At 47.0% G+C, this 25,492-nt stretch overlaps 2 protein-coding genes across 3 annotated transcripts in view; one reads left to right on the top strand and one right to left on the bottom strand.

Moving 5' to 3' along the window:
• The window catches only part of PTGES (prostaglandin E synthase), a 377,050-nt gene extending 371,308 nt beyond the window's left edge, over window positions 1–5,742 (bottom strand). The window contains exon 1 of the mRNA XM_063316090.1: window positions 5,617–5,742. The gene's annotated coding sequence lies outside the window, so the exon portion shown is untranslated. The remainder of the gene's footprint in view (window positions 1–5,616) is intronic.
• The window catches only part of ASS1 (argininosuccinate synthase 1), a 76,827-nt gene that overhangs the window by 35,210 nt on the left and 16,125 nt on the right, over window positions 1–25,492 (top strand). For both annotated transcript variants that reach the window (XM_063316076.1, XM_063316075.1), the window contains exons 9-12: window positions 3,025–3,115; window positions 10,423–10,507; window positions 13,441–13,505; window positions 18,980–19,111. In XM_063316076.1, the coding sequence (XP_063172146.1) occupies window positions 3,025–3,115; window positions 10,423–10,507; window positions 13,441–13,505; window positions 18,980–19,111 (373 nt within the window). The remainder of the gene's footprint in view (window positions 1–3,024; window positions 3,116–10,422; window positions 10,508–13,440; window positions 13,506–18,979; window positions 19,112–25,492) is intronic.

Consider the following 25,492-nt stretch of genomic DNA (forward strand, 5'->3'; position numbering starts at 1 on the left):
AAGCATTGATTTGTTGGTTGTGTTTGCATCCAACTTCTCCCCCAGGATCTCAGGGTGGTGGTAGAGTTTCATCCTCACAATGATCCTGCAAGGTAGGTTAGGTGAGAGACAGGGACTGCCTCAGAGGGACCGATAAGTTTCCATGGCTGAGGGTGACCTTAAATTTGGCTTTTCCTAGTGCAGTTCAACGTTTTAATCCCTATACCCCACTAGCTTTCGAATGATGATCTCCAAGGTCCACGGAGCCTCTTCTGGGAGCTGGAAGAGTTCAATCAAACGCACAACCATAAAACCTTAACGTGACTGGACGCTCTGATGCCCAGAGATAATATGGCCTGCTCCTGGCCTAGAGGTGTGACAATTTGGGCAATTTGAGAGGAATTTCCCATCCTATAAGTACAAATGAATCTAAGCAATTTATCAGGAAAGCATTGGTCCAAGGCAGTGTTTCTCAACCTTATCAGCTTTAAGATGCATGGACTTCAACTCCCAGAATTCTCCAACCAGCATGCTTTAAGATGCATGGACTTCCAACTCCCAGAATTCTCCAACCAGCATGCTAAGATGCATGGACTACAACTCCCAGAATTCTCCAACCAGCATGCTAAGATGCATGGACTACAACTCCCAGAATTCTCCAACCAGCATGCTAAGATGCATGGACTACAACTCCCAGAATTCTCCAACCAGCATGCTAAGATGCATGGACTTCCAACTCCCAGAATTCTCCAACCAGCATGCTTTAAGATGCATGGACTACAACTCCCAGAATTCTCCAACCAGCATGCTTTAAGATGCATGGACTTCAACTCCCAGAATTCCCCAGCCAGCATGCTTTAAGATGCATGGACCAACTCCCAGAATTCCCCAGCCAGCATGCTTTAAGATGCATGGACCAACTCCCAGAATTCCCCAGCCAGCATGCTTTAAGATGCATGGACTTCAACTCCCAGAATTCCCCAGCCAGCATGCTAAGATGCATGGACTACAACTCCCAGAATTCTCCAACCAGCATACTAAGATGCATGGACTACAACTCCCAGAATTCTCCAACCAGCATGCTAAGATGCATGGACTACAACTCCCAGAATTCTCCAACCAGCATGCTAAGATGCATGGACTTCCAACTCCCAGAATTCTCCAACCAGCATGCTTTAAGATGCATGGACTACAACTCCCAGAATTCTCCAACCAGCATGCTAAGATGCATGGACTTCCAACTCCCAGAATTCTCCAACCAGCATGCTTTAAGATGCATGGACTACAACTCCCAGAATTCTCCAACCAGCATGCTTTAAGATGCATGGACTTCAACTCCCAGAATTCCCCAGCCAGCATGCTTTAAGATGCATGGACCAACTCCCAGAATTCCCCAGCCAGCATGCTTTAAGATGCATGGACCAACTCCCAGAATTCCCCAGCCAGCATGCTTTAAGATGCATGGACTTCAACTCCCAGAATTCCCCAGCCAGCATGGTGGCTGGGGAATTCTGGGAGTTGAAGTCCACACACCTGAAAGTTGCTGACGCTGAGAACACTGGTCCCAGGGATCTGCCTCTCCCGATTTGGAAAAGTTGCATGGGGCCCTCAATGGTGAATTTAGATTAGGATTTCATGGATTGGGTTCCCTGGTCAATCTCCCAACACCATTCCTTTGAAAGGTCATGGAACTTGACAACGATCAGCCAAGGGACAGCCAACCCTTTTTAGACCAATTTTGGAACCGTGCGTGCGTGATAGGGAAATTTGGTTGCTTGGCAAAATTCGCCTGTTCCGCAACTGGGAGCTGTGGGGGGTGGGGCCATTCACAAAACCTCACGGGGCATTCCAAAGGACTCCAGATCATTCTCTTTCTCCCAGCAGATCTGGGGCCATCCTGGAGTTAATCCTCCGAACCAGAAGTGGTTTGTGAAGGTCTGAAAATGCCCATGTTTGGAATACCACAAATTGCTTTTGATTCGGAGGACTGGTTTTCTGGATGCAACTTTGCACTTTTGCACACACGTACCAAGCCCCCTCCAGGCTGTGCTTTCCTGGTGCAAAGACATTGCTGCAGATAAATAAAACGTGGGATGCTGGTGCTTTGGAACTCGATTGTTTCATATTAAGCAAGGTAGGGTGTGCATGCCAAACCTGGGTTCTGGAATATATTTTTCAACCCTTTATGGCATTTATAGTTTTTTCTGTGTAACGAAATGGCAGCTTATGAACGTCTCTGGGCTTCTGTTCTTGCATCTATGTAGGGGGGCACATGCGTGCATGGGGACACATGGGACGGAATGCACATGCTTCGCTCGGGGTCATGTGACCAGGAGGGAGGGGGCTTAGAATGGAGCAGTTGCTGACATTCTTAGCCCCTGGCCAGCTGCCCCTTCCATAGGAATGCATTGGGGTAAATTGGGGGGAACTTTCTTCTTGGCAACCTCTGGCCAGATGTGGATCACTTGCAAATGCAATCATTCTTTGTTGGCTTCTCCCGCGTGGCAAAAAAAGAGGAAAAAATCCCATTCTTTTCAGTTTAAGAGAATTATTCTGCTGACCAGTGGACGGAGTCTCAAATCCCTCTGTATAATTTCTTCTAAACCTTTTATTGAAAGCATAAAGAGATGAGGTTCATAGCAGGATGATCGAAACTGGCTTGTAGGTAAGCAGTGACTGTTCATCTCATCCACCATGAGGGCTAGATGCTTGGCACTTTAGTTTTAAGTAGAAATGGGGATTGTTTGAGCCTTGACATGGGAACTGGGGGAATTCTCAAGGCTTCTTGACAACCAGGCAGTAAAATAAAATGAACCGTTCAAAAGTAATCCGGGTCCCTCCTTCCTCCACAGAGTAAGACTGACTTTTTCTTCACAAAGAAAAGAAAACAAATGCATCATAGAAAGATTGGTAACATGCCAGGGTGTGCTTGTATCATAACTTCCATCGTTAGCTATTCTGTCTTTATTTACACATTTGGGGAATCTGGTGCAGGGACCAAGTTGTTTGATTTTTTTCTTTGATTTTTTTCTTGTTTTGCAACAGAACCAGCCTCCCCCTGGCATCTACACAAAGACCAGAGATCCTGCCACAGCTCCCGACCTTCCGGACATCTTAGAGATTGAATTCAAGAAAGGTAAGACCAGATTTTGATGGGGAGCAAATACAGCTGGATTAGAAAGCGTGCCACTCTGCAGGGGTATGACAGCAGTTTATAAAATCATCTCCAGGGTGAAGAAAGGAATGGGTTAATTCTACTTGGTCACATTTAGAGGCAACTACTGAGTGGAGTGGGAAGCAATTGAGAAGAAATGGAAGGATGCTCTTTTAAACACTGTTGACTTGTGGAACTTCCTGCCACAAGATGTGGCAGTGGCCACCAGCTCAGATGGGTTTAAAAGCTGCTGGAGGGAAGGATGGAGGAAACAGCTAATGGTGGCTTCTGGTCCTGATCATTCTTTGTTTTATGTACTTCTGGAAAATGGGAGCAGTCCAGAAATAATCCAGTTCCAAAATCTGCCAAGTTTCCCTGCACCAGGGGCTTCTGGTTTTCTACTTTATTCTCAGGATCCTTGGAAGTTTTTCTTGGTGGCGTTTTTGAACTGAGCGTTGGAGGTAGAGCAGGGGGCTACAAGAGTGCAGTTGTGTTGATGGCACATCTTTCCAGTGCTCTAAAACCTCCTTGGGTATCCATGTTTTCAAATGTTGAGAGGTCCACTCAGAGCAACACTGTCCTGAGGTCTCCCCTTGGGATTGAAGGGAAGGGTGGGCAGCCAGGGAGGCTGCAGAGGGCTGGAGAGAGGATTGTCTGTTCCCATTTCTCTGTCCTTCTGCAGCGTCCCTGGCTGCCCCCCATCTGAAAAAGCCCCGTTGGAGAAGCCTCTCCATTATGTCTTTCCTTGGGGTTGGACAGAAGCCAGGGTGGCTGCAGAATGCTGGAGAGAAGATTGGCTCTTCCCCGTCTCTCTTTCCCTCTGCAGCTTCCCTGGCTGCTGTCACTTCCCCTCCTGAAAAGCCTCCTAAGAAGAGCATGAAGTCTCCCTTTGGGATTGAATGGGAGGTTGGGAAGCCAGGGAGGCTGCAGACAGAGAGAAAGAGGATTGTCTGGTCTCCATTTCTCACTCTGCAGCCTCCTTGGCTGCCCATACTTCCCATCTGAATAAGCCTCTCCTGTCAGGGGAAATTGGCGAAGAAACCATGCTGAGTTGGAAATGCAACTCTAGTTCACTTTATTGCTTCTACCATAGACAGAAATCTTTCCAGACTAAAGGTTCCTTAACTGAGCCAAAGGGAAAAACACTCTTGGGAATCTAGGGTGGTACTAGTCTAACTTTCTTCCTTGCCCCCCCCTCCAAACTATGCAAGCTGTGGGAATGCTTATCTGCCTGGAATGCACTGTCTACGCCCTTCTCTCCAAGCTCCATCACATCTCCCCCTGAATCCCCTTGGGCTTAAGGTGGGAAGCCAGGGAGGCTGCAGAGGGAGAGGATTGTCTCTTTCTATCTCTCTATCCCTCTGCAGCCTCCCTGGCTGCTGTCACTTTCCCATCTGAATAACCCTTTGAAGGCCTTCCCCCCTGACATCTCGCCTTGGGATTGAATGGAAGGGTGGACAGCCAGGAAGGCTGCAGACAGATGGAGGAGTGGCTGGTCCCCATCCCTCACTCTGTAGCCTCTTTGGCTGCTCCCACTTCCACCTCTGAATAAGCTTCTACCCTTGTCTCTCCCCTTGAGATTAAGGTAGGAAGCCAGGGAGGCTGCAGAGGGCTGGTGAGTGGACTGTCTGTTCCTATCTCTCTATTCCCCTGCAGCCTCCCTGGCTGCTCACCCTTCCCAATCTGAAAGAGATCCTTCTGGAGGTCTCCCCTTGGGTGGGAAGCCAGGGAGGCTGGAGATGGCTGGAGAGAGGATTGTCTCTTCCCCATCCCTCTATCCCTCTGCTGCCTCCCTGGCTGCTCTCACTTTCCCATCTGAAAAATCCATGAAAGGAATTCCCCCCTGACCTCTCGCCTTGGGATTGAATGGAAGGGTGGGCAGCCAGGGAGGCTGCAGACCGAGAGACAGAGGATTGTCTGGTCCCCATCCCTCCTCTTCAGCCTCCCTGGCTGCTGTTTCCGTCACATCTTCCCCATCTGTCGGAATCTTTCACTGAGCAGAGGGCCGTTACAGCTTTCCGCGAGAACTGCTGAAAGGAAGGGGTTAAGCACGTGAAAGTGAACACTCTACAGAAAGAAGCGGTTTAAATTATCATGCAACCTGGGGATTATGTGACTAGTTCTGGCCATCCCATTGGAGAGACTCCACCTTGATTTTCCTACATGTCTGAAGGTCTCTGCTTTCGGCCTTTCCCTTCCTGCCCATTTGGAACCAATCGATAACTGAAGGAATGGATTTTAATACTAAGAAAGGATATATTATTTAGTTATCGCCCTCTCTTGGTCACGTGAGTGAGATTAGCAGAGTACCATCCTTTGCAGCATGGACTTGGAAGCATCAGACAAGGTTGGTTTAACCTTCTGGAAAACAATAATCCAGGATGCTTTTTGGCAAACTGGATTTTCCTGGTATTGCCCCTTTGATCCCTCCTAAAATAACCATCACACAGTTTTGTGAAGAAGTAAAAGGTATCTTTACTCACATAATCCAGGTTTCGAAACAGCAGTTGCAGTAGTAAAGTCAAGGCAGATTTAAAGTACTAACTAAATTACTAAAGTAGAATATCTAGCCCCAAAATGGAGTCTGAGTTGCAGAGCTCAGACATAACACGTGCTTTCAGATCGGATGCCTGGTGAAGACGAAGGAAGTGATCTCACAAAGTTCTCTCTAGACAATTACTTGGGAAATCTCCACAAGCCTCCGCCTCCTTTTATGTGCCTATCTAGGATGACATGAATTGTTTGTTTTGACGGCAATAATATCCCACAATAACTGGGGGGAAACCCACCCCCAGCAGCATTTTTTGCAGCACCCCACTTTTCTCTTCCTTTAGAGTCCTGTTGATAAGTCATTTGATAGTGGTGGGAATATTTCAACTTCCTGAGGTCTCGAAGAAAGCCAAAATTCTGGCTTTGAGTCTGATGGGCTGCCTTAAAAAAATGCACTACTTGATTTCCAGTGAATGGAAGATTAAACATTGCTCAAACTGCTGCCCATTAATGCTCCTGGTCAGGTTTTGGGGTCTTTTTGACAATATCGTGATGTTAGTTTTAATTGCAGCTTAACTGCAGCTGTTGCTTGCTGCAGAAGAAGATTAAAATCAAAATGTTCCTTTTTAGTTTTCCTGGCAATCGCGATAGATTGCATTCTTATCATTTTCAGAGGATGAAGTTTTGTTTTAGTGAAATGATCAACCATGGGATTAATGTGCAGTTGGAGTTATCCAGGAGCAATAACTCAGCCTGGCTTAATCCCTCTTCTAGAAGGGATCTGCCACTTCACATTGTAGTTCAAGATTGGAATTCTCACAGATCTTATAAATAAGTGTGAGCAGATGACTATCAAGTGATGGATTGATTATGTTCCATCCAGTTGTTTTTGGCTCTTAGAGACCAAGTAGATAGATTTTCTCAATGACAATCTGTCCCTACTCTGGTCCTTCAGGTCTTCCATCAGTGCCCCCATCGCCACTGTAATTGAGTTCCTCCACTTGCTGCTGGTCATCCTCTTCTTCTCTTTCCTTCCACCTTTCCTAAGATTATGAACTTCTCTGGGAATTGTAGAGCTTTCCTGGGCAGAAAATGATTGATTGATTGATTGATTGATTATGAGCCATCAAGTCAGAGTTAGCTCTTCGCAGCCACATAGCTAGACCTTCTCCAGGAAGATCTGTCCCCAACCTGGTCCTTCAGGTCTTCCTATTGTTGCTGAAATTGAGTCCATCCACCTTGCTGCTGGTCGTCCTCTTCTTCTCTTTCCTTCCACCTTCCCCAGCATCAGAGCCTTCTCCAGAGAATTGGGTCTTCGCATAAGGTGTCCAAAGTAGGATAATTTGAGCCTGCTCATTTGTGCCTCAAGTGACAACTCTGGGTCGATTTGTTCAATGATCCATCAGTTTGTTTTCTTGGCTGCCCACGGTCATCTCAGGAGTCTTCTCCAACCCTGAAGTTCAAAGACTTCAATGCTGTTCCTCCTCTGCTTCTTCGAAGTCCAACTTTGGCTTCCATAGAGCGTCACAGGGATACCAAAGCTTACACGATTCTGATCTTTGTAGGCACAGGCACATCAGAACATCTGAAGATCTCCAAGGCCTTTATGGATGCTCTACCAAGTCTTAGTCTGTGGTATTTCTTGACTGCTGGTTCCTTTGCTGTTGATGGTTGATCCTCAAAGGCAGAAGCTCTCCACCACTTCAATATCTTCATTGTCAGTTCTAAGGCTGGCTGTTCTACCTGTTGTCATCTGTTTAGTCTTCTTTATATTTAATTTTAGTCCCACTTTTTCATTGTGCTCTTTGACTTTAGTACGAGGGCTTGTAGATCCTTTGCATTTTTGGCTATCAGGGCAGTACCATCAGCAGAATGCAGGTTACTGATGTTTCTTCCTCTGGTTTTAAAACCACATTCTTCTTCCAGTCCAGCTTCCCTTAATATACATTCACCATATAGGTAGAATAAATTAAGGTTGAATATATTCCCTTAATATATATTCAGCATAAAGGTTGAATAGATAAACTGTGCCTTTAAGCTTTTCCTATAATTTCATTTAAGAGATAGGACCCAATGCCTGCTTAGAATGAGTTAAATGCTAGATACAAGACCCAGGCTCTGATGTATATCTCTCCCCCAGCAATCCCCGCTCTGTCACAACTTCTGCCAGCTTCAAACCCCACCTGTTCATCCACAAGAAAGTTTGCTAGATTTGTCCGGTCTAAAAGTTCCCAACCTACAGGCCTCGCTCAATAACACCGGGAATAAATTAATTGGTACAGGAAGATAAATTCTTCATTTCTCCCCAAGCTAAGATAACTCAGGAGGTTTAATTGCTGATGGTGGATTTTTAGAGACAAAAGACACACGGTCAAGTTTGCTTAACGGAGGGCATTTGATTGGATCAGTTAAAAATATAGCAGATGCATCAGAAGGGCTGGATTTGGCTGGTATCAGTGCTAGTTCCCCCCCACCCATCCTTGGTGTGTGTGTGTGTGTGTGTGTGTCATTTAGCATGTAGCACGAACCAAGACTTTTGGATCATTTATGGTGCCAACCCAGAAAATGGGTTAAATCAATCACCAGTTAAGGATCTTGTATACACACACACACACACACACACTATCTTTCTCTCTTTCCCCCACCCCTTTCTCTCTGCCCTCCCATCCTCACTCCACCTCTTAGTTAATTTATTTGAAGTCCTAATCTAATTATTAACTCTTCTAAAAGGGATAAGCAGCTTTGGGGGACAATGGCTGGTCCTCCACCAGGCCAGGCCGCTGGCATCAAATAGCCCCAGGAAAGGTGACAATGAGATGGAAGGGAAGCAGATGAACCGGGGAGGGTCGGCCCTGCCAGCCAAAATGAGATTTAGGGCTCATTACCGCCGGGAGCTTCTATTTAATAGTCATTTACAACCAAATTGATAAACTCTCACGCCTGATAGCCCACTTTTTTTCTCCCCCCCCCTTTTTGCAAAGTTAAATAAAATCCCGCTCGCAAGCCGGTCGGAATGAAGGGAGACCTTCCAGACGCAGCGGGAATTGTCATGAGGACTAGAAAGGCGGCTATTGAGGGCTGATTAGCCCCAGCTAAAGCCCTCTATGGAAATAAGGAGGGCAGATGGAAGACAGATTAGCCACAAACGGTCCCTTTCCTCCTTCGGCCTTTGTGGCGCTTCCCCCCAGCTGCCCACGCCTTGTTTCCATATACATTTATTGCTCATTTCATCCTGCTTGAGAAGTGGGGACGGGGGGGGGGGGAGGCCTTGTCTTTCTGTTTGGCGGCCACCGTCACCCTTCCCTGTTGGGGAACCCCTCTTTCCCCCTTGTCACCGCAAGAGAAAGGTGTAATAATTAATTCATGGAGCCATCCCTCATCCCTGAGCCACAATGGGACCCGAGAGACGCCCCTATTCACTCTTGGCAGGCGGATAACTAGGAACATAGATGAGATTTGTCTGCCAAGCCATTACAGGGGCTGTGGGTGGCAGGTCTGCCCCCCTCTTCCTCCCCCCCCTTTTCAGCCGATCCCGGGCCCCCTTGGCTGGTGGAACAGAAGGTGCTCGCTCTCCAAACAATGATCAGGCATGAAATTTAATTAGCCGGAGCCTTTGCTGCAGTTTCCAACTCTGCCCCCCCCCCCAAAAAGAGACAGCGATAGGGCGTGTGGGAAGGACTGGTGGTAGATGGGGGGGGGATTTTTATGGCTTTTTTTCCCCCAGTCCTCTTTTCTCTGGAGATTTGTCCAGCCTCATATTGTACCAGGGCGCGCTCTCTCTCTCTCTGCCGCCCCCCCCAGTGTACCCCAAATGTTTTAAAATGCTTTTGGAGCACAGCGGCTTATCCCCAGCTTTGTGAGAAGTTATTTGGAGTTCATATCTGTCACGTCGATTTAACAGCTTCGGAGGGCGGTTTTCAAGAGGGGCTCTTGACGTTAATAAGGTGATGGGGGGGGGCTGGGTTCTCCACCTTGCCGGCACCTCCTGAGAGCTAGCAAAATTTACCCCTCGGTGGGCCAGACCCCTGCCTCCTTCCCCTTTCTGCCAAGTTAATTGAGCTTTCCAATAGAAGAGAATCTCTGGAGCTCGGGGTTGAACTGTGGAGTCCCTGGTGCTCCCTGAGCTTGGTTGTTGGCTTGCAGACGTTTCACGACCCAACTAGGTAGCATCTTCAGTGCGAGGGAGGGTGGAATCTGCTCCCTGTTTTTATACGGTCGCTTGCCCTGCCAGTGTTGGTGGGTGTGTGGTTTTCTCCTAGGTAGTTCCTTGATCGGGATATTGTTTTCTCCTTGATTGTTCGTCTGCTTGATTCTGCTTGATAGTTTTTCTGGTGTTAATCCCTGCTTACCTGGGTGTTGGCTGCCGGAAGGGATGTGTCCTGGTCGTTTTGTTGCCTCTTTTGAGTGGAGTGTAAATGTGGGTTATTTCTTTGTATCTCCTGATGGCTTATTTGTCTGAATGCCGAGCTTCCAGGAATTCCCTGGTGTTTGGGGGTTTGGCTTGGTCTAGGATGCTTGCAGTTTCCCCATTGAAATTGTGGTCGAGTCTGTCAGATAAATGGGGATTAACGCTAGACAAACAATCAAGCATAAAACAATACCCTAATCAAGGAACTGCCAAGGGGAAAACCAAACCAACATGGGCAGGGCGAGCTACTGAATATAAACAGGGAGCACACCCCACCCTCACCAGCACTGATGATGTTCCCTAGTTGGGTCATGCAACGTCTGCAAGCCAACAGCCAAGCTCAAGCAGCACCAGGACTCTACAGTAATCTAGCTTTTTTCTGTCCTGGCAGGTGTCCCCGTGAAGGTCACAAATGTGAACAATGGGGCTGTTTACCATGCCTCCCTGGAGCTCTTCAATTACCTGAACGAAATTGCGTAAGTGATTTGGATATTTCCCCCACCCCACCCCCAGCATGGCAAGTGCTGTCTTCTAATTCCAATGTCTAGCCACAGAGTCAGGCAAAAATTCGGGAAACTTAAACCATACATTTCCTTGCAAAGAACCACAGCAGAGCCTCCTCATCTCTTTTCTGTGCCAAAAGTGCAAATTTAATTCCTTGTTGGGGATTGAATCTGGGAAAGCCCCGGGTTCTTAACACGGGTTGCTAAATTCTTTCTCTTTTTCTGAAAAAAGAGAGGCATCCAACAGGCTCGCTGGGGCACGGAGCTCACAATGGTGAGAAGAACGGCCATATTGTCATTGCAACTTGGATTCTTGGCTAGCCAAGTTTGAGAAGAAAGAGGGGCAGCTGAGTTTAACTGGTTGGTGCCTAATTTCATAACACCCCCAGAAAGACTTGTGTCTCAAACTCTGGAAAAACATTGCTATTCATGAGCTGGGTTCACACAACACCCCATGCCTGCATTTGTTAATTCTAACCTTGGAGCGTTTTTGTTGTTGGGATGATGCAAACACGGTCTGTTGGCTTGTTTTGGGTTAAGTGCATTTGTGAACCAAGACAGTGGGGCTAATTCAATCATGTGGTTGTGTGAACCTGGGCACTGTAAACCAAGACTGTTGATTATTTTGTCGAGGGGGGGCTGAATTGCCCCCATGGCCTTTGAATGGTATGCTGAAATGTCATCCCTCAAATTAGATAGGATTGAGACGTTACCAAGCCGTTACATGACTTAATTTTAATTGTATTAAACACCGTGTAATGATTGACTTCCCATGTGTTTAATGCTCACAAACAGAACTGCGCTCAGCAGTGACTTTTCAAAGCCCCCTCCAGATTTTAGCTAGCCTCATCTTTTCTGAAAGGTCCAGATTAGGTGCTCCTGGTCGAAGCAATATTGAACTAAATTGATTGACAGCGTAAGAGTTGCTTCCCAGACCTCTAAAGATTCAGGAATCTGTTATGTAAACAGCCAGCTGCAACCTTTCTTGGTAATCAGCTGAGAGACCTACCCCCTTGCCAGATCACCGGAAGGCTTTTAGAAAGAACATTAAAAAGTCTTCGCTCTGTCCTAAATGCCAAGGGGGTATATGGGTTCCAAATGGAAACTAGCACAGTTGTTTGAATTCTTGCAACTCCATTTATTCATTCATTCATTCATTCATTCATTCATTCACCGCCCATCTCCGCCTCATGGGGGACTCTGGGCGGTTTACAATAAAACGAAGTTAAGATTTAAAACCATTCCAATACAGCAATACAATACAATAAAAATATAATAAAATCTAAATGGCAAAAGGTTTTAATCAGTCCATGAGTGTAATAGGCCCCTCAAAATCACTTAGGACGCTAGCCATCCCCAGGTATAACTATTCCCCCTCCCATTCCAAGCCTGCTGGCAAAACCAGGTCTTTCATCTTTTTCGGAAGTCCAGGAGCGAGGGGGCCTGTCGGAATTCTGGGGGGAGGATGTTCCAAAGGGTGGGAGCTACAGCAGAGAAGGCCCACTTCCGAGACCCCTCTAGGTGGAATTCTTTTACGGATGGGGTCCATAACATGCCCTCCCTGCATGACCGGGTGGGGCCAGGCCGATGTAATAAGGATGAGACGGTCCCTCAGATATCCTGGTCCTGTGCCATGCAGGGCTTTAAAGGTAATGACCAACACCTTGAATTGGACCCGGAAGCAAACTGGAACCCAGTGCAGCTCGCGCAACAAAGGTGTTACGTGTGCAAATCTTGGAACCCCCAAGATTGTCCGTGCGGCTGCGTTCTGGACCAGCTGAAGCTTCCGGATATTCCTCAAGGGTAGCCTCATGTAGAGTGTATTACAGCAGTCTATATGGGAGATCCATACTCCATCCCTTTTGTTTCAATAAATCTTGTTAAAGAAAACTCAGAATTGTGCTTGGAGAAGAATCGCTTTTGATTTTAGGCAGAGGCCAAAAAAACTGCCTCCTTTGGTAATGGTCTCTGGGAATATCCTTGAGAGGCAGGAGCCATCTCAGATAAGAGGCAGCTGAGCCCACAGCAGGAATGGGGGTGGAGAAAGCATCTCAGAAGGGACCCTCCCTAGTTCTCTGGGAAGTAAAAGAAAGGCAGGAGAGTTGTCCTTTCAGACTTGCAAGATGCTGTCACTGTAACCTAACGATAAAGGTAGTGTTGTTTATTTATTTATCAAATCAAATTTATTTATCAATACATTTACTTATTTAGTACCAGCGCTAGTGCTCATGGCATTGGTTTCCCGCCTGGACTACCTCGAAGGGCTGACACCTTTGGCCTAAGATAGTTAGGGTCTCTTCAGTCCTTCACTTACAGATCCAGGAAAGGGCTTCAAAGCATGCAGGAGCCCAAACTCAGCCCCGGCCCACAGCTCTTCATTGCTGGGGGAAGCCATGGCTGAGGACGTTACTATTGGTTGGCACGCAAGCCATTTCTTGGGACTCAGGCAGTACAGAAGTTTAATAAATAATAATAACTGTATTTTTAAAAGATCCCCAGCATCTTGAGAACATACTGCTGCCAGCCTTCTCAGAATTCCAGTGCTGGCTATGGATTCTAGGATGATAATTCTAAAATGCTCAGAGGATGCCTTGAAGGAACACAGTCTTCACTTCCTTGACCGACAGAAACGTTAGAATTTTCAGCAATGGCCCTGTTGGCTGGAATTCTGGGGGGAGTGAAGTCGGCACCTCCCAGAGGGCACCCTTCAGTTCCTCGAAGCCTCAGCAATGGCCGTGTGGCAGCTGGCAGGGGCATTTGGGTATTGTAGTCCACACATTTGAAGAATGGCTAACCTGGAGAAGGCTGGTCTCATCCTTTGAATTCTGGCTCGTGCGTGTGACCCCATTTTTATGCAGATTCAGAAAATATACCCACAGCATCTCTTATTTCCTTCTTTCCTCTAGTGGCAAGCATGGCGTTGGGCGTATTGATATTGTGGAGAATCGGTTTATTGGGATGAAGTCAAGAGGTAAGAGATCAATGTTCTCCTCCATGTACATTACCAGGGGCTCTAACGTATTTATATAACATGTAATCCATGGCATACTCAGTCAGCCCAATATTCTGCTTTGGCATGACACACTAAACCATACATTAACCATATAGGTTGGGTTCGCACCACATGCTAAACCAGAATGGACTTGGTAGCCTGAGGTTCATGAGGACCTTAACCAACCTATACGTTGCCTGCCTGGCAAACAGGCTGTCTTTAACTATGATGGCTTATATCCAAAACTGGGCAAGTCATGCTATTCAGGTAGTGCCAGGTCTGTGAAGGCCCAGTATCTAAATAACAAGGCCATCTTCTTGAATCTGTCTTGGCAAAGGAATCAAGTTGGGTGAAAGAGGCCATCACAACACACGGCCATCAACAAACCATCTCTTAACATATCTGGGGATGGCCGAAAGAATTCTGGGATGGTTCTTCAAGGGATCTATTTCCTTTTTCAGGAGTAGCATCTCCATTTCCTCTTCTCTCCCAGATAATGAGGCTGACTAGGTCCTGCTGTCAGAGGGAAGTCACCATCTGGAACTGGTTGTCTGTCTAATCCTAACCAGCTGGGTTCACAGTACTGTATATTTAGCCTGCTTAGTGAAAGGCTTCAGAGAGATCTTCACACAGTACACCAAGCTTACTTAGGGTTTTTTTGTGGTGTAGAGGTGTAAGAATCCAGCCTAGTTGGTTGTCTCTGATGGAATGTGGTCTTTGATCCCAGAAAATGTACAAATCCAACCATATGGTTCACAGGGGGAAGAATTTTTTGAGAGAGTTGCACATGAACTGGTGAACATATTGCCCATGATGGTATCTAGCCAATCTAAGAAAGATCTTGGGAGATGGGATGAAGAGACGCTGCCAAGGGAATGGTCAGATAAGAGATAGCTGAGTCCTCAGCTGGATAGTGGGTGGGGCAAGAGGCTCAGAAGGGACCCTCCCTAGTTTCTCAGGCTCTAAAGGAGGCAGGCAGAGGGAGGATTGTACTTGGCTGTTACGATGGTATGACTTGTTATGACTTGCAAGATTCTGTTAATGTAGCCTTACAATAAAATAGAATTAGCTCATCTGGTCGTGTTTCCCTTCTGGTCTACCTGGTAAGGCTGACAGCTGTTGATTTTAGGCTGAGAGCTGCATGACACAAAAATGGGAGAACCTTGCAGTTTTCAGCATGAACAGCTTTTCCACCCTTCCTCGGCCTCAAGATTCTGCAGGCCTGACCCCTTGGTCCCTGTGACTAGGGAAATCAGGCCACTTTCTTCTTGCCGTGGGGTTGTGTCAGCCTTTTGAGGTAGACCAGGTCAGGAAACACATTCCACAGGAAGACCAGAAATATACTGAGATAGGCAATAAACTGAATCTTGCAAGTCTGCTTGTGTTTTGCCTGCCCTCCCTCTTATACCCCAACGAGGTAGGGAGGAACCAGCTGAGTCTCTTTCTCATACTGTCTCTGGTCTCAGGGCTTAAGGAATGCTTTTGTCCTCGTTGTTTTCAGAAAAGTGTCTGGATATTCCCTTCAAGGCTGTCTCCCTTGCTCTCTATACATTGGGGCAGGAAGGTATTTTTTCCTCTTTCTCTAGAGAGTCAGGAAGATGATCCTGATGGAGATATGCAGGAAACGTTCCCTAGGCAAAAGGGACTGAAACATTTTTTAAGCCCAGAGCAGTGAGATAACATTCAGAAGTGACTCAGGCAGACACCTCCCTCATTCACTGGAGTATAAGAAGGGGAAGGAGGTACAGCACAATCTGACTTATAAGATGCTGTTATGACAGCCAGTTTCAGCCTTCCTGTGGAGTTGGGTTCCCGGTCTGGGGCTGACACTTTCTCTGCATGGTATGTGGGAATGGCCTTGGGAGACAGGAGGAACAGCCGCAGACTAGACAATGGTCAGATAAGAGGTAGCTGAGCCCGCAGAAGGAAAAAGAGGTGTGGGAAGCATTTCAGAAGGGACCCTCCCTAGTTTCTTGGGCTGTAAAGGTGAGCGGGGAGAGAAATACTTTCAGACTTGCAAGACCCTGTTAATGTAACCTTACCATAAAGATAGAGCAAGCACTTCTGGATGTTCGGTCTGGACGCCCTCGCAAGGCTGACCTTCTTGCAGAGGTTCCCGGGCGAGCGGGCGTTGCCCCAGCTAGGACCATGGATCATGTCAAGGCAGCCGCAACGGCTTTGTGCAACTTGAGCGGGCCAATGGCAAATTAGAAAAACGTAAGTAGCGGTAGCTGTCTGGCACTGAATATCTCTAGTCCCCCGCCCCCCGGTCCATTTCTTTCTCTCTTCCCCCACCAATCTGTCCTAGCAGCAATTACAGCGCGATTGAAATATGGTGAGTTTTGCCTTCTGACACTGCTGTCTTTTTACTGTAAACACAGGGAAATGCAGTTGACACTCCGAATGGCAGAGTGACACTTTTGAAGGGATCTCTTGTCTCTTGCATAGTAACACAGGAAGAGCATCTATCATTTGCTTCTTTCTCGCGCCGTGATTAGTACTTTGACTGTCAGAGGAGAGGGAAGGGGAGTAAAAATATCCAAAATATTACTTTGGCTTCCAAACTGCTATCTTTTTAGCTGCAGCTTCCTGCCACCGATCAAGCAAAAATATTAGAGAGCGAGAGGAAGATGAAGGGGGGTGGGTGGGAAAAAAAGGTGTCTTCTATTTGCATTTATTTTTCCTGAGTAAAATGGCTGGGGGGGGGGAAGGGGGAAATTGGAAGGGGAAATGCATAAAGGAAAGACTGAATGAGGGCTTACACACATATGCAAACGCTAAAACACCGGGTTTTTATCAGTCTAAATTAACTTTAACATCCCCAGAGGAAGAGATCTTTTTTCTGACACAGCAGATCTCGCTAGAGCTGGCTTGCTCTTTTTTTAGTTCACATCTAAGGTTTCTAGTTGCTACCAGATGGTTGCAAAGAATATATATAATATATATACAGGTAGTCCTCGCTTAATGACCACAGGTGGGACTGGAATTTTGGTTGCTAAGCGAAGCAGTCATTAAGCGAATCCGACCCGATTTTATGACCTTTTTTGCTGCGGTTGTTAAGAGAATCACTGTTGGCGTTAAGTGAACCTCATGGTCATTAAGTGAATCATGCCGTTCCCCATTGATTTTGCTTGCCAGAAGCTGGCCAGGAAGGTTGAAAATGGCAATCCTGTGACCACATGATGCTGTGACAGTCATAAATGCAGACTGGTTGCCAAGTGCCCAAATCGCGATCCCATGACCACGGGATGCCATGGTGGTCATAAGTGCGAGGACTGGTCACAAGTTGGTTTTCCCAGCACTGTTATAAGTCAGAAACATCACTAAATGAATGGTTGTTAAGTGAGGACTACCTGCATATATTCTCTGGTGTGTAATTAAAAGGAAAAGAATCCCCCTTCTTCACTCCCTCTTGTGCCAAAGCCACCAGTCTCTTATGAAGCCCCTTGTTTATTCACAGCTAAAGTTGTGCAAGAGCTTGGAGTTGCAGCAGCGAGAAAGGCAGGCAAAAGTCTTCACTGGCATAGCTATTTAATTCTAATTTTAATTGGGCTGCGGCCTTTAACTGCCCTGGCATTCTCAGCTTACAGTCTTACGGACCATTTCCCTGTGGTCCTTTCCTTCTGCCCCTGCGACCGTCACCTAATTTATTTGTTTGTGTAGTTCTTGTTTCTACATCCATTTTTCCTCTTGGACCTCGAGGGAGAAATGAATCCAGCCTCATCTACTGCGTGAACGCAATGACTAGATCTTTAACCTGATTAAGCATGTTGGGTGAAGACGCAGCCATAGTCGTAATTAGCAGCTCTGGGAAGTTCCGTCGTCTAAAGGAAGTTTTGACCCGCCGATCAAGGGAGGGAGGGGGAAGCGGATTGCGACTTGCAAGATTGATGTCAGCCCTTCGAGGTAGGCCTGGCCAGGAAACCCGATACGACTGCTTGTTGTTTATTCGTTTAGTCGCTTCCGACTCTTCGTGGCTTCGTGGACCAGCCCACGCCAGAGCTTCCTGTCGGTCGTCAACACCCCCAGCTCCCCCAGGGACGGGTCCGTCACCTCTAGAATATCATCCGTCCACCTTGCCCTTGGTCGGCCCCTCTTCCTTTTGCCCTCCACTCTCCCCAGCATCAGCATCTTCTCCAGGGTGTCCTGTCTTCTCATTATGTGGCCAAAGTATTTCAGTTTTGCCTTGAATATCATTCCCTCCAGTGAGCAGTCTGGCTTTATTTCCTGGAGGATGGACTGGTTTGATCTTCTTGCAGTCCAAGGCACTCTCAGGATTTTCCTCCAACACCACAGTTCAAAAGCATCGATCTTCCTTCGCTCAGCCTTCCTTATGGTCCAGCTCTCGCAGCCATATGTTACTAGATACGACTGCTAATCCTACTTTATTGTAAGGTTACAGTAACAGAACTGCAAGTCTGAATGTGTGTGACATATTATGCCACGAAGCAAACCCACCATGGTTTGGACAAGCTGCTAAGATGAAACCCAACTTGCACCGATGCCTGAATCCAGTTGGGTGGACTGACAGCTGTCTGAAGACAGTTTCTAACGTACCTTAAATCAAAGGCGGTCGTCATGTTTGGCTGGTTGGTTGACTCTTAGTCCTGATTTGTCCCTTGCTTCAGGGATATAGTGCTCCTGCACATGGGGACTCTGCTGAGCCCTCGTGACTTTCAGAGCTTTGGACCAAAGGGCCAAACCGGGACTATTTTATTTTCCATTGCAAAAGTGCCTGAGTCCATCCAAGCTCCAGAGTTGCTGGGGGCCGGGCGGTGTACAGATTTAATAAACAAGCAAATAAGAATAAACTGCCTTCCAAAAAGCCCATCGCTGCTAGTCCCTGATACCGGGTTCTCGACAGGGAATGGCGCTTTCCACGTGCAAAGTGTTTTCCAACCTTGGGGGACCCTGGAGGACTAAATCTGGTCTTCCGGGAAGGAAAATACTGTAGATTGCAGCCCTCCTCCTGTTTCTGTGGTTTTCCATTCTTCACTGCTTATTGAGGGTTCTCTCCCCCCCATTTCTTGTTTGGTGGAAGAGTAAAGGGGGAGAGAGATGAGAGGGAAGATTTTTTTGCCAGACCCCCATGACTTTGCCCTGCGTGGTTGTTTAATTACAGGTTTTCAGCCCCAGGCTGGTGGGCATCCATCGGTGGGGAATCGCCTTCTTAAACCCTGTCATTTAGCCTTGCTGGAGTGTTTCTTCAAAAAGAGGAATCTAGAAATTTTCTCCACAAGGTGCGGAGTGGACTGTCTCGGCCTCAGCGGGATTGTAATGACAGTTGCGTTTTATGGCAAGCTGAGACTGAATAGAGCCAGGACTGCATTTCCTTCTGTCAACCGAATCATTATTTTTTGTCATTTCGTGACAGTTTAGGACTCATTCTCCATTCTCTTTCCTCCTCTGTCTTCCCCCAACCCTTTCCCCCTCCTCTTTGATGAAATGGCTAGGTGTCTATGAGACTCCGGCCGGAACGATCCTCTATCACGCTCACTTGGACATAGAGGCCTTCACGATGGACCGCGAAGTGAGGAAAGTCAAGCGAGGTCTGGCCTTGAAATTTGCCGAGCTGGTGTACAACGGTATGTAACGATGCGCGGACGTTCCCTCTCCCCAGACCATCCTCTTCCCAAGCCGCAGAAGCCAAAGTCTTTGGATCGGGTGCTCATCTATCACTCCTCCTTGCATCTGGGATGGCTGATGAGCTGTCGGCCTTGTGAGGTAGTCCAGACAAGAAGCACGCCCAGAAATGCCAGCCCTATCTTTATTGTGAGGTTATATTAACAGAATCTGGCAAGTCTGAAGGTACATCTCTTCCCCCCATCTCCCTTTGCAGTTCAAGAAACTGGCGGGGGCGGGGGGGGGTCCCTTCTGAGATGTTTGCCAGGCCCCCATTCCTTCTCCGGGCTCAGCTGCCTCTCATCTGACCATTGCCTAGGCTGCGGCTCTTCCTCCTGTCTCCCAAGGTCAGTCCCACTGACCTTTTCATGAACAGATTGGGACCCTTAAGCCATTTCATGAGTCCACCAAGGGCAGGCATTTCCAGCTTGGAGAACATTGCTGGCCAGCCATCATCGATAGGAATGTTGTAAATGTTGTCTGAGTCCGGATAGTTGTGACAAGGAAGGCCTCAACTCCTGGTGTCTGAAAGATCCCATTAGCCATATGGCAAGAGATGGTGGAGGCTGTTGTCCAAAACATCTAGAGATGGTTGGCTTCTCTCTACCTGACTCAAATGTTTCCCAGTAGGTCAACGTGACACACTTTCCCCATCAATGATTATTTGCTGCTTCTCTTTCTGTCTCACATTTCCAGCCCATAAATAGCAATATTCTGCAAATATTTCATCCTTATAAATAGCTGGCTTCTACATCCTTAAAGGTGAGAAGCATCATGTTTTCTGTCTGTGTGAAACTCCAGGATTGCAGAGACTTTTGCTTAGAAATAATGTTGGACAAAACTGGCAAACCACTCAACTTCCAGGAATTTAACTCTCCCACCATGCAGCTGATCTGACACCCCCTTCATTCTGTCTATATTTCTGCTTTACAGGTAGTCCTCATTTAATGGCCACGATTGAGACCAGAATTTCAGTTGCTAAGCAAAGCAGTCATTAAGTGAATCTGACCAGAGTTTACGATCTTTTTTGCAGTGGTTGTTAAGCAGATCACTGTGGGCATTAAGTGAACCATGTGGTCATTAAATGACTCATGCAGTTCCCCATTGATTTTACTTGCCAGAAGCCAGCCGGGAAGGTCGAAAATGGTGATCATGTGACCATGGGATGCTGCGACGGTCATAAATGCGAACCAGTTGCCAAGCGCCCAAATTGTGATCACATGACCACAGGGACGCTGTGACAGTTGTAAGTGTGAGGACTGGCCATAAGTCAGTTTCCCCAGCACCATCATAAGTCCGAAGCATCACTAAACGAGTGGTTGTTAAGCGAGGACTACCTGTATTTTTTTTTTTAAGCCTTGACAAAATGATGTGAAACTTTTTGTGCCTAATTATTTTCCTAATGCACACATCGTTTTTTCTTTTTAATTACAGCGGGAGGGGCTCTTTTGTTGTTGTTGTTTGGTTTGGGTGTGCAGATGGATGCATTTTTAAATATCTGTTTTGGGCTGAAGAAACTGCATTGCAAAGCCCTGGGAAAAAAGAGTTCTGGAAGATTCCTGCATTTTGGTTCACTTGTGTGGAATACACAAACCTCTTCCCCACCCAGGGCTATGAAAATGCATGATCTCAGGACTCTCTGACCTTGACGAGCCCCTGGTTTTTTGCCCCAGTGAGAGATTCTGACTTTACTCTGGAAGCCAGTGTGAAAACTGAACTAATTTTGGGTCTCCAGACTTAAAATACTGATGCCACCACACTGGTGCACTTCTTCAATTTCTCCGACTATAGAAGGTCAGGACAAGCAAACAAGAGAAAAGGGGGCCACAGATTCAGAAGCAGGTGACGTTAATGCCACTAATTGTTCCAGAGTGGAATTTTTTAGGCTGGGAGATTAAAACAAAGTTTACGATATGGACAAAGGCCAATGCTATCGCAACCTCTCTCCGATCGCCCCTTGAAAGGAAATTTCTTGGCAAACAGGGTCAACATTGGCTGCTCTGTTTTGTGAGTTTCATAAGCTCAGAAACTCTAGCTGCCGCCAGTCCAAGAGGATTTTTCTTAGGCGTCTCTGGTACACAAAGGTAATGACACCCTTGTGTTAAGCCAAGCTCCTGGGTACTTCATGGACGAGTTCATGCACTTTTCTTGGGAACAGTGCAGAACTGGCTTGCCATTGCCCTCGTCTGGGATTTACTTTGGACTTCCCAGTCTGTCTTACAACCTGGAACTGCCTGGTGGTCTCCCATCCAATTACTGTAGCAATAAAGGTCCAAGTTTGCATAGCTTTTCTAGTTGGCTGGGTGCTGCCCCTTCTACTTACGAGCCTCCAAAATAGGAAGTAGCCTTTCAAAGAACCAGTCTAGTGTGCTCCTCCCCAATGTCTCCTAGCTCCTTTAAGTTGTCCTCCAATGAACGATGAACCTGCAGCTCTCAGCACGGTGCTGAATTGCAGCTTTTTAGGTGTTTTTTTATCCTGCCTTTATTATTCTTATAAGGCGGGGAACATCCCTAATACTCCTTCCTCCTCCTATTTTCCCCACAACAACGACCCTGTGAGGTGAGTTGGGCGGAGAGAGGGGGGGACTGGCCCAAAGTCATCCAGCCTGGCTTTCATGCCCACGATGGGACTAGAACTCACGGTCTCCCGGTTTCCAGCCTAGTGCCTTCACCACTAGACGACAATGGAAAGCATCTGCAAGAAAGAGGGATGCTGGGAGCTGGATTTGAGCAACATCTGCAGGGATGTTGTCTTAGAAGAAGTGGGGGTGTTTTAATAGTGTGGCAGCTTCTGTTTTCCTCTAGAACTTTGCAAGCAAGTCAAGGCTCAGCTGAGGCACCCAACTGGGCCAGTTGCTACCTCTGCAGGAGCTCTCCAGGGTGCTGAAAGGTCTCTTTTTCGAACGCCCTGCACTCCATAAAGTAGATCCTGTTTGCTAGGCAGGTTTTTCCATCATAACATTATTTCCCTGACTGCTTTGATTCCTTACAGGCTCAGGACTTTTTTAAACACACACCCACACACACACACACAGAGGCACACAAACTAAAGAACAATATAAGCATACATTACTATTGTGCAAAAGGGTATCTACTTTGAAAAAGAAACCTAAGCTATTCTGTATTTGAAAAACATATATAGTGAGGAAAGGAAAGCCATTCTATTTGAGACTGGGGGAGGATGACAGAGACAAAAACGAAAACCCTAGAAAGGGCAAGACAATGAAGAAAAACAAAATACAACTGAACAACTAAGCAAAGCTTTAAAAATACGCACCTTGATTCGTATTTTCCAAAATGCTGACAAATGTAGCAGTCTGGAAATATGCTTGCAGGGGATTTGCTAAGAGGATTGTCTAGCTGTGAGTGGGTTTAAGCACCCACTCAGCCAAATTTGGGCCAGTGTGTACCTCTTAATTATCCACTCTGATTTTTCGTACTGAAAGAAATCTGCTGTGTGGAGTCAGCCCACACTGGGGCACTGTGCATTTTAGCTTGGACCAAAAGGCCCGGGTGCTGCTGTTAGAGGAAATACAGGAAAATGGTTGATGAAATCCTGGTTTGTATTTTTAAAAAGTGCCAAGGAGTCCTTTTGCAGAGGACAAGGAGGTGGTTATCCCTGACATTTTCAAGCAGCTGTGTAGCCGGCAGGGTGAGCCATTACTGGATTGCTGCCAATTGGGAAGGTGAAAATAAAGGAGAATTGAAACAGTGGTTGTTTTGGAAGTCCAGAAGCAGCAGCTAGGAATATCTTACTGCACAGAGATTAGGGGAGGAGGCCCATTTCCAATAGGACTTTGGGTTCTCTTCCCAGTCGGATCCCAAACAACCTTATGGTCTTTCTTTCTTTGGCAAGTTATAAATGCTAACCATGAGCTAGAAGGTTTTGCAAACTTGTGACCAATTTCCTGTCTTTATTGATTTGCTATAGAAGCCATCTAGCATGACTTAGAGTCTCAGGAGCAATGTATTTAGTTGCTGAGGGGCCAGCTGAGTTTTGGAAAAGACCCCATGTAATGGAAATGAATTCTAGAGGGGGCATCTCTTGAACCCAAGACTTCTGACTAGGATTTCGGTTGGCTTTTCTTTAAGGATCTTTATTCCCCAGCCAAAAAAGGAAAGAAGAAATCAGAGATCAGGTGGAAGGAATACAAAAGAGCTCTGAAGAAGCTAGCACCTCTGAGAACAGCCTTTCTTCCAGATGTTTTAGGAAGGACTGCAACTCCCATAATGCCCAACCAGGTAGTCTTTGACTTGATAGCAGTGGTAGCTGGAAATGTTGGGGGTTTCAGTTCCAATGCATCTGGAAAGCGGCAAGTTGGAGGAGCTGCTGTGAAACAACAACTCTTATCACTGGGATCTGTCCAAGGTCCTAAAGTGGCCATTGTTGTTGGTGACCTTGCAGTGACCATCAAATAGCTCTTAGTTCCTTGCTCTGACTTTTCAATCGAGGCTGCTAAGTAATCTCTCACATTCCTGTGGTTTATTGTGATCATGATGGGACAGTGTCCAGCGTGGAACTGTTGGGGTTGTCCGGGCTGGCCCCACCATTAAGCGAACTAAGGTAGTATCAGCCTTCCCAGGCAGACCAGACAGGAAATACAACCAGATGAGCTAATTCTACTTCATTGTAAGGCTACTTTACAGAATCTTGCAAGTCTGAAAGTACAAATCTCCTGCCGTCCATTTTACAGCCTGATAAGTTAGTGTGGTTCCCTTCTGAGTTTCTTTCTCTTTCCATTATGCAGCTGCAGGCTATGCTCTCTCTTATCTGATCATTCCCTAGGCAGCATCTCATTCCTCCATCTCCCAAGGTCATTCCCACATACCATTACAGGTAGCCATCTCAGAAAGTTGCCTTAAGAATAAGGCAACAACAAGGTACTGGAAGATGAAGTCACGTGTGTCCTTTAGACTGGATTGTTAGCCTGATACTTCCAAATTACCATACTAGAGAGTGTTTCTGCATTCAGTGGAACACAGCCATGCTATCTGTTGCCTTAGGCAGCAAAATGTCTTGTACTAAACCTGGGAAGATTTATTGGTTATCTTCTAAACAGAGAAAAACTTCCGTGCGAAGATTAGTTCTGGCTGTGTAAGAGAAGGATGCCCACTGCTATCAATCTCACCATTGCTGCACCCTTGGACAAGCTTTTGAAGAATGCTGCTGCCAAATCTGTCCCCCATTCCTGAATCCCTCTGCAGCCTGCTTGGCTGCACTTCCCTACTTCTTTCTTGAGGCTTCTTCTTGGGACCAAATGAAAGTAGAGGAATCCAGAGTGCCTGAAATAGCTGGAGAGGGGACTGTCTGTTCCCCAGTTCTGTATCCCTCTGCAGCCTCCTTGGCTGCTCCAACTTCCCATCTGAAAGGTCCTGAGGTCTCCTCTTAGGATTGAATGGAAGGGTGGGAAGTCAGGGAGGCTGCAAATGGCTGGAGAGGGGATTGTCTTCCCCATTTCTGGGTCCCTCTGCAGCCTCCCTGGCTGCCCATCCTTGCCCATCTGAATAAGCCTCTCCACTTGTATCTCCCCTTGGGATTAAGGTGGGAAACAAAGGAGGCTGCAAAGGGCTGGAGAGAGGATTCTCTGTTCCCATCTCTCTGTCCTTCTGCGGCCTCCCTGGCTGCTCCCACTTTCCCCTCTGAATAAGCCTCTCCCCTTGTATCTCCCCTTGGGATTAAGGTGGCAAGCCAGGGAGGCTGCAGAGGGCTGGGGAGACGATTGTCCATTCCCCATCTCGTTATGCCTTTGCAGCCTCCCTGGCTGCTCCCACTTCCCCCTCTGGAAACCCACTCCCTTCCGAGGTCTCCCATTGGAATTTCATGGAAGGGTAGAAAGCCAGGGAAGCTGCTGCCTTGCGTGGAGCAGAAACGCCCATTTGAAATTCACCCTGTGATTTGTGGGCAGAGAAATTGGGTGGGATGCTTCAACTGAGCTTCTCTCCAACCATTTCTGAAAGGCAGGACTCCAACTTCGCGATGGCTATAACAGGCTACTGAAAAAGCTCCCTGGAAGGGGGGACTGCCCTTTTATCCCCCCTCCTTGGAATTAAAGGGAAGTTTTGGATGCCAGAGTGGCTGCAGACCCCTGGAGAGAAGATTGCAACGTGAAAGAGGGGACATTGACTCCTGTCCCTTGGCCACCTCTTTGCTAAAGAATCTCTCCAAAGTCAATTTCTTATACGGAATGAGAACCGGGTGGTGGGGAAGAATGAAAATAGGGTTTTTTTTCCCCTGCATTGCACTGTTTTTTTGTGTCAGCTTCCTGCCACCCCCCCGCCCCCCATCGCTACCCAGTCGTGGCACTCGCACAAAACGATCAGGCGAGGAGGAGGGTGGGATCCGT

The sequence above is a fragment of the Candoia aspera genome, chromosome 16, assembly GCF_035149785.1.
Source record: "Candoia aspera isolate rCanAsp1 chromosome 16, rCanAsp1.hap2, whole genome shotgun sequence".
NCBI lineage: Eukaryota > Metazoa > Chordata > Lepidosauria > Squamata > Boidae > Candoia > Candoia aspera.